The 12,182-nt window shown below is 49.3% G+C and overlaps 1 protein-coding gene and 1 pseudogene across 1 annotated transcript in view; one reads left to right on the top strand and one right to left on the bottom strand.

The window, feature by feature from the left end:
- The first annotated feature begins 17 nt into the window (after window positions 1-17).
- The window catches only part of MAP7D1 (MAP7 domain containing 1), a 22,463-nt gene continuing 10,298 nt past the window's right edge, over window positions 18-12,182 (top strand). Inside the window, exon 1 of the mRNA XM_006924240.3 lies at window positions 18-377. Within this exon, the coding sequence (XP_006924302.1) occupies window positions 332-377 (46 nt within the window). The 5' untranslated portion in view covers window positions 18-331. The remainder of the gene's footprint in view (window positions 378-12,182) is intronic.
- On the bottom strand, window positions 8,930-9,045 carry LOC112473018 (annotated as a pseudogene).

Genomic DNA, 12,182 nt, shown 5'->3' with positions numbered 1-12,182 from the left:
CCCTCCCCTCGTCTCACTTGGTACGCGCCGGCGCAAAGGCCAGGCCCAGCCCTGGCGGTACAATAGGGTTGGGCCGCGACGGGGACCGGGCCGGCGCCGGGCAGGGAAGAAGGATCGCGGCCGGAGCCGACAGATCCTGGGCAGCCAGCGACTCCGAGCCTCGCAGGCCACTAGCCGAGCCAGCCTCTACCGTCCCCGGAGCGCTCCCGCCTCCGAGTTGTTGCCCGCGGGGCCGGGCCGGGCGTGATGCGCCGCGGGACCCTTGTCCTGGCCGCTGGCCGTCGCCGCCGTCGCAGCTGAGACTCCAAGATTCCCCGGTGACGCCGCAACTATGGAGAACGGCCCACATGCCGAGCCGGGTGCCGGCGCACCCCCAGGTATGCTGGGAGCCACGCAGAGGCGAGATGGGGGGAGGTCGAGGGGCCTCCGGGAGGCCGAGGATGAGGCTGGCCGGCTGGGCAAGGACCCCCTCCCCCGCTGCGCCTTCCGACTACTTGAAGTTCAAAAATAAAGGCTGCGGCGGCGGCTCCGGGCCAGGGACGCACCTTCTGACAGCTGCCCCTTCCCCCAACCCGGCTTTGCTGGGACCCCGCTCCGGAGTTGTAGGGTGACCCTTCCACTCAATTCTGGTGCCACCTCGACTTCTCCACCCCACCCCCTTCCCATCCACCCAGGCCCTGAAGATCCTCTTCTACTGAGCCGGGGAGTCTGTCCTTTCTGTTCCCAGTGGGCACGTGTGACCCCAGCTTGAATGTGTGTGTCGGGAGTCCAGCTTCTCAAGCCCGGAGCCCTGCATACAGAAGCCTAGGCCCTGGCGCCCCCCACGCCCACGCCCAGGCCCGGGCTCAGACCTCGCCCCCACCCCATCCCTCCAGCTGCCGCGCAAAGGGCCTGTTGCTGCTGCGGGCCGACTGGGAGGGGAGGCGAGGGGAGGGGGAGGTCTCTAGCGGCGGCTGCCAAGTAACCCGCCAGATAAAGGCGAGGGGGAGGGGGAGGCGGCATTGTTTGGGGCGAGGGCGGGAGATGGGGAGTGGGCCGCCTCCCCTGCAGCCTGGCCTACTCTGGAGCCCACTCAGCCCCATTTGGGGAGGAAGGGGACAGAAGTAAATCTGCTTCTCCCTCCCGCCCTCCGTTCCAGCCTCTCTGGGCCTGAGTCTCCCACTGTAGAATGAGGTGAAGGCTCAAGGCCGGCACTCAGGGGACCTGCCACATCATTCCTCAGTCTGAGGCTCTGGATATCTACCCCCTTGCACACATAAACACACACCCCGCCTCCCTCTCTTTAGGCCCAAGACCATCAAAGCTCTTCCTCCCCTCACCCCACCAAACCACCAGCGCCCAGGACTTCTGCAAATCCCATTCGGATCTGGGAGCAGCTGATGAGGGGGTGGGGACAGATTTCTGGTTGGGCCTGGTGTTGGAGGGAGGGATTTCTCTTTCTTTTTCTTCCTGGAAGGGGAGGGAAGAACATGATTACTGAGGACCCAAGTTCTCTTCCCACTGACTCAGGAGGTGGCTCCATCCCCACACCTCCATAGAGTCCTAGAGCCTAATCCTCGCCACCTCCCTGGCCCCTGGGGTGTGGGCTCACGATGAAACAGTGGGTGCGGAGAGCCCAGGACAAGGTGGAGCCGCTTGGCTGTGGGTGGGCTCCTCCCCATGCCAGCGTGGGTGCTCGGAGGGGACAGTGAGGGTGTGGGAGCTGGAGGATGCAGAGGGGAGGCCATTAGACTGGTGTGGTTTGGGAGGTTTGTAGGGTGTGCTGGAATAAGGGTGCTTGGGTCTGTCTTGGCTCTGCTGAGCCTGAGAGGAGACACCCAGGGAGGATCCCCTCTGGGGTCCATTCCATCTGGTTATTGGCCCTCTGCTTTTAAGGGTCTCTGGCAGTGGTGTGTACATCAAGGCCTGAATTGGGTGGTAACGGGGACATAGATAAGGGTCTGAGTCTCTGGCTACTTTATAATTAGGACACTTGAGTGGGATGTCTGGACTGAGTAAGAGAGCATGGGGGTGATGCTTGGCTGTACTGGGGAGCTTGCATGTGGCCAGTATACAGGGTCCTAGTTGGGAAGACTATTCTATACACAGGAGTCTAGATGGCGTTACATGAGAATCTGGACCATTGGTGAAGGTGACAGAGGCCCCCTCTGAGCCAAAGGCTTCTTAGGAATAAAGGTCCTGTGCACCGCCCTATGCGAGTTTGAGGCATGGCTCTGAGATTGAGTGCAGGGGACATGATCCCTGCCCTCTTTGAGTTCCTTTTGCACACTGAGCATTAACAGGAGGCCGCATGGACTAGGGAACAAGTGTGGCACCCACCTTTGGGTCAGAAGACCTGGATGGAAATCCCAGTAAGCCATTTACTGGCTACCAGACTGCAGCAATTGACTTTCTCTGGACACGGTTTATGCCCCTGAAAAACGGAGGCAGTGTCATAAATCTTGGGGGATTAATGTGAGGGTTAGAGATGAAGCGCCTAAAGGACTCTGGTACACAGACGCCCTCAGTACAGTGCTATTGAAATTATCATAGTTATGCTCATTGGAACTGGTGCCAGCAGGGAGGTACCAAATACAAATGGGGGAGGTGAGGGCAGGAATTGAGAGTCAGTTTGCTTAAGGGTATAGACTCTGGAATCAAAGATAATTTATTACTGTTGACCTCAGGTAAGTGGCTTAACAAAAGTCTTAAGTTTTCCCATTTACAAAATGAGAATAATGCCAGAAATTATCTCATAGAGACACTGGGATCATTAAATTAGATAAACATATAAAACATTTAGCTTAGGCCCTGGCGTGTAGTTAGTGCTCAATAAACATTAGCTATTTGTTTTTTGTCATTTTTTAATTCCTTCAGAGACCTGAGAAGGTGTGATTATTTAGAACTTCAGAAGGTAAATGTGGGACAGAGGGCAAGGGGGATGGGAGTTCTAGACGACATGAACCAAGGTGTAGTGGGGCAGTGTGAATAGGAGAGAGATGCAGGAGATGGGTACAGCCAGCCATCCAGCACACCCATGCTGATGCTCACCACGTGCCATCTTGGTGCTGGTTGTGCAGACAGCAGAGAAGTGAATCAGAGTCGCTACCCTGGGGAAGCTGCTGGCCCACTGTGAGAGGCAGATGTGTTCCCTGCAGTGAAACCCAGATATAATGGTGATATAGTGGACCTAGCATTCTGCTTGTGGAAGGCTTCACAAAGTAGACATTTGAGGTAAACCTGAAAGGGTGAGTAGAAGTTGGTGAGACTGGCACAATGGTCCATGTCTCTGCACATAGCAGCCAGCCTGGCTGGCACCTCCAACTGACAGCTTTCTCACTCCTTAGGCTTGTGGGTCCAGTAATGAGGCCTCTAATGAGTCTCTAATGTGCAGTCATGCATATGAAAACAAGGAGGAAAGGGCACTAAGCCAGTTCATCCCCCCTCTTCCCCTCAGGATGGGCATCAGCTGTTGGTGGGGCAGGGCTGAGGGAGCAGGGAAAGGAGCTGAAACCAGGGCCCAGATTAGAAATGGTGGCACTTGAGTACGGTCAAGGCAGGTCTCAGGTCCGACCTAGGCTGGAAGTTAAGCAGCAAGCAGCTGGGAGCTATGTCCTTGGGTCCCTCCTGGGCCTTGGGGCCAGTGAGGGAGCCAAGGAGCCAGGCCCAGATAATGCAGCTTTGTTGGCAGTGGCAGCTCTGCCTGGCACCCTGGGGCACAGCCTTCAGCATTTCCTCCATCACCTCTCAGCTGCAGCTCTGTCCTGAGGGCAGTAGAAAGCGTGGTAGGAGGTAGAGAACGTGGTATCCCTGACCCCATCAGCACTCTTCTCCACTTGTAAGAGCAGATGTGGGCCAGGAATAGACTCTCTGGTGAACCAACTTATTTCCCACTCCTATTTATTAAGGGCTTTCTCTGTGTCCAGCACAATGCTCAGCATGTCACATGCATTGTTTCATTTGATTTTCAAAACAACAGCATAAGTAAGGACTAATGTTATCCCCATTTTACATACAGATGAGGCTCAGAGAAGCAAAGTCACTTGCCTAAAGTCACACAGCTAGGAACTGGCAGGGACAGGATTTGAACCCAGATCTGTCTGACTCTTAAGCCAGTGCACCAGACCTCTATGATGAATTATATGACCAAGCCAGCAGATAACAGTTTTGCCCACTTTCTTTGCATGATCTTGGTCTTGGGGACCCCATGATCTTTTTTCCCTGGTTGGCAGAGGTAGAGGAGGTTCCCCAAAACAGACACACAGACACCATGTATTCTGTCAGGTTGGAATCTGAGCAAGTAAAACCAGAAGGAGGCCCTGGACCAAGGCAGTGGTGACAGTCCAGCCAATGGGCCTCCCTCAGGCCTTCGCCTGAGGCTGGGCCTGTGCCCTCAGCATGTAGGCTTCAGTGTGGGCAGCTATGCCGTGGTTAAGGGAGGGCCGTGGTGGAGCCTGGGTTGCGGGATGGGGTCATTTCCTGCCGCCTAAAATAACAGGAAGTAGGTGCTCCTGATTGGAGGCTGGGAACAATGGCCGCCGACCCGCCAGAGAGCTCCTTCAGATCTGCAGTCTCAGTTGGGTTCCCTGCTTTATCACCACCCACAGAGGCTGGGGCCTTGCCTTAGCGCCCTGCTTTCAAGGGCTTGTGGCCCAGGTTCTCAGGACTGCTGGAGCAGGCCACCCCTCCTAGCTCATTCCTTCTCAGAGCTAGTTCAGCTAGGCGTAATGCTGCCCCCTAAGGGCCCCCTCTGTCTCAGCCCCACAATCAGGCATCAGCCAGGGTTTGTCCTTCCTGCCTACCGCCCCCGCCCCCATTCTCCCAGCAGATCTCTCCAGGAGGCTGTCAAACTGATTTGTATCCAAACCCCAGCTTTGCTGCTCACCGGCTGTGTGACTTAAGCAAGTATCTCAATCTCTCTGAATATATTTCTTCATTTGTAAAGTAGGGTAATAATGTTTACCTCATAGGATTGTGGTGAAGATGAAATGGACTGATGTGTTTAAAGTGTTTCGATGTGACTGACACAGCATTAGCTGTTGCTCCTGGACTTCCCCTGGGCCCAGGTAGAGGAGTGCCCAGAAGGGGCAAAGCAGAAGTGACCTGGATGAGGCTGTGTAAATGTACTGGGGACATTGTGTCTCTGAGTGTTGTGTCTTTGAGGCATACAGGGGGAATGCCTGGCTCCATGAGAGAGAGAGAGAGTCTATCTGTCTGTCAATATATATGTATGTGTGTATCTGTGTGGAGTTCCCAGTCCCCATAAGTCTATTTCATGGTGGGTGGGGAAAGAATGTGTCTCATCTCTCACCATCGTGCAGGCTGTCCACACTAGGTGTTTCTCTCTCTCCGTGGTATGCACTCTGTCTCTTTGTATGTCTTTGGCCCTTTGTCTGCCTCACTGTCTTCATTGTCTGGTCCAGCGCTACCACCTAAGGAGCTTCCGTGAGAGCCATGAGGGCTCCGTCCCATTTCCTCTCTCTGCCTCATGCCTCTGCCTCCCCATGCTCCTCACTCAGGGATACTGTCTGTGCTCTCCCCCACCCTCTGCCAAGGTGTCTCACTTCCTGCCTCCTGGTGGCCAGCCTGGACAGGAGCCTGCCTTCCCTGCATTCCTGTACTCTGAGCTCAGTGCCTCTCAGTGCCTGCGGGCCCCACCTGCACCCTTCACCATCATAGGAGAAACCTCCCTGGGGGAACTACCGAATCACTTCCTCCTTCAGGAAACAGGCAGGAGCCCTGGGAAGGGGTGAGGTGATGCCTACCAGAAACAGTGTGACATCAGACAGCCTTGGGTTCATATCCTACCTCTGACACTGACATGAGCAATTCACTTAACCTATCTAAGTTTTTTCACCTGTGAAATGGGGGCCATCCATAGTACTTTCCCTTTAGGGCTCTCATAAGAATTAGATGAGGGAAAGTGCTTTGATAAATTGATAAATTAGTTTGTTTCCCTTCCTGGGTTCAACAGCTGGCAGGGTACACACAGAGCTCTGATATGATCAAGACATTCAGGATTAGAGAGGCTATGCTTTGGAGCAGCTTGGAGTTTGACTATGTGCTGGCTAGGTAGCTTTCCACACTTCGTTCATCCATCCATCCATCCGTCCATCCATCCATGCAGGTGTTCATTAAACAGACATAGAATTCCTACTCTGTGCCGGGTAGGTACTATATACAGCTCTGGGGCTGCAAGAAGGATTACAACCCAATCTCTTCTCTCCACGAGCTGTCACATTGGCAGGGAGGCAAAGAGAAAAGCCGGACTGAGTTATCAGTGTTGGGGAATATTTGGCCCAGCAGCAGTTATTGGGATGGGAGGAGGGAGAGCCAAGAAGAAAGGACTGCCAGCTCCCAGAGGGTGGAGAAAGGGAGTAATGTGACAGGCTCTCTGAGACACTTGGCCTGATCATTCTGTAGATCCCAGGTACTGTCCCTCTTGGGGCTCTTGAGAAGACATGACTTATTGACCCTACAACCAGCTCTTGCACCTTTGCCCTGCTAATGTTCTTTGTGCCAAGAAATAAATACAAACTATCTGTCTCTTATCCAGTTCTTAACAAATACTTCTGGTAGATATCAATGTAGCAACTAACGGTGCTAAAACCTCACAATGTGACACAAGACAAAAATAAAATGAAGGATCACGATGATTGAAAATGGGTATAATCAGAAATTGGTTTAACCATACCATATAGATAATTAACCAAGGAATTACTTTGGCTTGATATAATTTGTTCTAGATAACACTGTTCCAATGACATTTCATCAGAGTTGGCATAATCCTGAGGAAAACATTTATTCCAGGTCAATAGTCCGCCAGGTCAAAAAGAAAAAACATTCCAAACATCCTATTTGCCTCTCGAGAAGTCTTTCTTGTTGAGCTGCTGGAGTAAACACTCATTATTATTTTTATTAATTTCTACCTTAGTCCAGGAAGCTGCCCAAACCTGGTTGAGATGGAGTTGTTTGTTGTTTTACTTTCCTTCAGGTACTTATCCCTTTGCAATAAAATTGCCACATGGATTTAATCTTTGTTAGAGTCAAAATCTCCTCTATGCACCTGCTTTAGGCGAGGGTGGCTTCCTAGTACAGCACTTTATTCTCATTCAGCAGCATTTCATGACTGTCTTCTCGTACTTGGCAGTGTGGTAGCTGCTGGTGTTCCAGCAGTGAGCAAAGCAGACATGGCCAAGCTCTTGTAGGGCTTCCTCACAGTCTAGGAGGAGGCTGACAATTACAAAAGAACCATGCGAGGAAGTTTGAAATTGTACAGTCACAGTGCTCCAAACAAGAAGCACATGAAGCCATGACTATATACAATGAGAGACTTTATCCTGACCAGAGAGGCCAGGGGAAGCCTTCCCTGAGGAAATGATGACTGAGCTAGGACATGAAGGGTAAATGGGAGTTATCTAAGAAAACAGAAGAAAGAGCATATGGCCCCGTGGTTGGAGGGAGCATGGATGGTTATCAGAATTAAAAGGTCAGTGTGGCTGGAGTGCAGAGAGCAAGTATGTAACATGGAGAGGAGATTCAAGAGGTGTGTGTTTGGAGGGTGGAGGTAGGGACTTCAGCAGACTATGCCAGATTTGCAGCTTGGGTTCAATAATTATATCTTTATCTTCGGAGCAATGGGAAGCCACTGAGAGGTTTCAAATAGCAAAGTACCATGATCAGATTTGCATTTGGAAACAATTACTCTGGCTGCTCCATAGAGAGCAGAGTAAGAATGGGTGCGGGAGAGCAGTGGGAGGACTTTGCAATTATCCAGGTAAGAGAGATGCTGATGATATCTGATAGGGTGGAGTTCATTGATTTCTTCATTCAACAGATAGCTCTGGAGCACCTGTGTGTGCAGCCCTCTGTTGGCCTTAGAGATAGAATGGCAAACGAAATAGACAAAAATTTGTCTGTTTCTCATGGAGATTATCTAATGAGAGAGGGTTTAAATGGTATTAATGTTTGTGGAAAAAATAGAGTTGAAAAGAAGAAAATACAGGAGGCTCACACCTGTCAGAATGACTATCATCAATACATAAAAAACAAGTGTTGGTGAGAATGTGGAGAAAAGGAAACACTTGTGCATTGCTGGTGGAATTACAAATTCGTACAGACACTATGGAAAACAGTTTGGAGGTTCCTAAAAAAATTTAAAATAGAACTGCCTTATGGCCCAGCAATTGTACTTCTGGGTATTTTATCCAAAGAAAACCAAAACACCAATTTGAAAAGATATGCACCCCAATGTTCAGTGCAGCACTATTTACGGTAGCCAAGATATGGGAACAACCTAAGTGCCCATCAATAGACAATTGGATAAAGAAGTTGTGGGGTGTGTGTGTGTGTGTGTGTGTGTGTGTGTGTGTGTGTGTGTGTGTAATGGAATATTACTCAGCCATAAAAAGAAAAATGAAAAGACACAGATGAAATTTGCAATGACATAGATGGACCTAGAAGGTATTATACTAAGTGAAATTAGTCAGAGAAAGACAAATACCATATGATATCACTTATATGTGGAATCTAAAGAACAAAATGAACAAAACAAAAGCAGACTCATAGATACAGAGAGCAAACTGATGGCTGCCAGATGGGAGGGGGGATGGGGGCTGAGTAAAAAAGGTGTAGGGATGAAGAAGTACAAATTGGTAGTTACCAAATAGTCACGGAGATGTGAAGTACAGCATGGGGAATATAGTCAATAATATTGTAATAACCAAGTATAGTACCAGGTAGACTAGACTAATTGGGGGATCGCTTCATAAATTATAATATAAATGTCTAACCACTATGGTGTACATCCGAAATTAATATAAAGTAATATTGAATGTCAACTCTTAATTTAAAAAAAATTTTTTTTAAGAAAGAAAATACAGGAGGCGGGGTGAAGACTTCAATTGCAGTCTGTAATTTTATTTATTTATTTTATTATTATTATTATTTATGCCTACAGCACCTGGTCTTCCTAGGTGGTCTCCCATCCAAGTACTAACCAGGCCCGACCCTGCTTAGCTTCCAAGGTCAGACATCGGGCTTGCTCAGGGTGGCATGGTCGTAGACTATGGACTGTGGCTCCACTGGGGTGTGAACCCAGGACCTTCTGCGTGTAAAGCAGCCGTGCTAACCGCTACACTATGGAGCCACATCCCAGTCTGTAATTTTAAATAGGGGGTCGGGAGAGGCGTCATTAAGAAGTGACATTTGAATAAATACCTGAAGGAGGTGAGGGAGTGAGACATGCAGAATACGTAGGCAGAGAATTCTCAGCAAAGGGACCAGTGAATGCAAAGCCCTGAGGCAGGAACATGCCCAGCACATTTAAGGAGCAGTGGTCGGAATAGACTGAGCGGGGAGCAAAGAGGAGGAGATGAAGCCTGAGTGGCTGGAGAAAGAGGGTCCTGAAGGGCCTTGGAGGCCATTGTGATATCTTTGATTTTTCCTCCCCAGGAGATAGAGCATCTTAGGAAGATTTTGTCAAAGGAATGGCTCGATCTGACTTATTTTTAAATAGAATCACATGCTGCTGTGTTGGGAAAAGGCCAGAGGGTAACAGAATGGCAGCAGGGGTCTTTTATAAGGGCCGATAGTGGCTAAACCAAGATGTTAAAAGTTGAGATAGTGAAAGTGATTGGATTCAGAATGTATTTTGCACATTGAGCCAAAAAGATTTACAGAGAGATCAGAGATAAGAAAAAATTCTAAAATGACACCAAGGGTTTGGCCTGAGAAACTGGAAGGACAGGGTTGCCATTGACTGACATGGGGAAGACCGGGGCGGGGTGGGGGTGGGGGGCGGGTAGGAACAGCATTTTTGGGGGGAGATCAAGAACTCAGTTTTGGATGTGTTAAATGTGGGGTTTCTGTAAGACATCCAGAGGTGTTAAGTAGGGAGTTGCATGAGTGAAACTGGAACTCAAGGGAGAGGTCTGGGCTGGAGAAAAATTTGGTTGTCATCAGCAAAGTGATGGTATTTAAAGCTGTGAGTCTGGATGAGATCACCAAGAGAATGCCTGTAGACTGAAAAGAGATGAGGTCCTCCATGGAGCCCTGGGGCACTCAGGCACTGAGAGGTTAGCAAGTTAAGGAGGGACCAGCAAAGAAGACTGAAAACCAGGAGAGTGTGTGGTCTTCAGCTCCAAGTAAAGAAAGTGTTCAAAGAGCATCAAAGGATCAACTGTGTCAAATGTGGCTGATAGGCTAGCAAGACAAGGTCTGAGAAATGGCTGCTAGATTTAGCAATGTGGATGTCATTGGTGACCTTGAGAAAAGCAGCGTCATGAAGCAATGGGAGTGAAGGCCTGACCCACACAGGGTCTTGTGGCAGAGATGGGGAGAAGTGGACAGATTCTTTTAGGCAGGTGCCAGAGATAATGTGCCCTTGGGCCCAACAATGTGGTGAGGAAACTGAGGCTCAGACAGGTTCAGGGATTGCCCAAGGTCCCATGGGAGAGCCTAAGACCTTTATGCTCTGCTGCATCTGATGCCCAGGCACAGGTCCTTCCAGATTTCACTGGTCTCTTCACACCCTCATCGGGACCTAGTTGGAGATTCACCGTCTTGCCTGTGGGTGTGACTTGCCTAGGTCTAGACAAACACCCGCCTACCAGTTTTCCTTGCAACACCTGCAGCACGCACAGGTCCTAGGAGAATGGCAGTAAACAGACTTCACCCTCAGCATTCAAGCTTAATATTTATACACCCGGGACAGTCCTGGATTTCAGTGTTCCACAGACTAGTTCTATAACCCTGGCAGATCACTCCGTGGGGTAAGCTGTGACTGTCTCATCTGTCTCATCTGTATAATGGGGATAAGAATCTCTGCCTCTCAGAGTTCATATGAGGATGTAGGATGGGCATACCAAGGGTCTGTCTAGCTTAGTTCCTGGTATGTAATAAGCACTCACTGAATAGTTGCCACTACAGTAAGTCCTTACTTAGTGTCATCAATAAGTTGTGTAACTTCAAGCAAAATAATGTATAGTGAAACCAATTTTACAATAGGCTAATTGATATAAACAAGAGTTAAGTTCCTATAGCATCTCATTAACATTATAACGAAATGACTTTGTGTGATAGGACATTATTTGAGGACCTGCTGTAGTTTTATTGCCTATTGGAGTTGGAAAAGAATTTGCAGGTGGCCAGGAAATAGACTAACAGTGACCAGGCAGCTTTCTGGAGTTGATATGGTGAGAGCCGGGTGGACTGGCATGTAGCAGAGGGGCTAGCAGAGCTGGAGGTGCCACTGGGAGACAAAACAGGGCCTCAGCTGGGTCTCTTGCCTGGAGCTCAGGAAGCTGGAAGGGAAAGATTGAGGGGAAAATAGTATGAGCCTCAAATAATTTCATTGCGTAACATGTGTTACCTCATACTGCCTTAAACAGAGGCAAGAGAATGTAATGGGTAAGAGCATGGGCTCTGGTGACAGACAGTAGGTTCAAGTCCAGCCTCTGTCACTTACCAGCTGAGTGACCTCAAATTACTTTATCTCTTTTCGCCTTACTTTCTTTGTATGAAAGATATTTATAGTGTCTCCTTCATAAATATTGTCAGTGAGTATTAAAAATAACGTGTGAAATGCTTTGAACGTAGGAAGCTATCGGGAAATAATATAACTGAAAATGGTTATTATCACTAACACTCTTCACAGTCCTATGAGGTAGGTACTATCCATATTTTATAGAAGGGAAGCTGTGGTACTGACAGGGTATCTTAGTCTGTAACTTAGTCCAAGGTCACACAGTTAATGGGGAAACCAAAGTTCACATTCAAATAGTCTGCCTTCAGAGCCCATACTCAACCACTGGACACCTGTCTTCCTCAAAAAGGTGCCCAGTCCCAAAGGCGACTCTTTAGGAGTGTCCTGTCCCTGCATTCACAATACCACCCACAGAGATGGGAAGTTTGCCACCTCCTGAGAGGGCCAGAGTTCCCAGAGCAGAGGACCCAGTATGGTGGACGCACCCAGTAAGAGCAAAAACTACTTCCCTGGATTCACCTTCTCATGGACCCTGGCCTTTCTCCCTAAGCCCAGGTCAGTGACTATATGTCCCCACTGGTCCCTTTAGTGCCCAAAGGGTAGCAGCAGATGGTACCAGGGCTCAACACTGCAGAAGCTTCTTTTTGACTTCATAAGAGCCAAAAGGAAAGGGAGGAAAATGTTGTTTGCTGGCACATTAATTGTGCCAGGCACTTCA

Source organism: Pteropus alecto, unplaced genomic scaffold (genome assembly GCF_000325575.1).
Source record: "Pteropus alecto unplaced genomic scaffold, ASM32557v1 scaffold39, whole genome shotgun sequence".
Taxonomy (NCBI): Eukaryota; Metazoa; Chordata; class Mammalia; order Chiroptera; family Pteropodidae; genus Pteropus; species Pteropus alecto.
The sequence above is the reverse complement of the archived record's forward strand: the minus strand, read 5'-3'. Positions and strand labels throughout refer to the sequence as shown.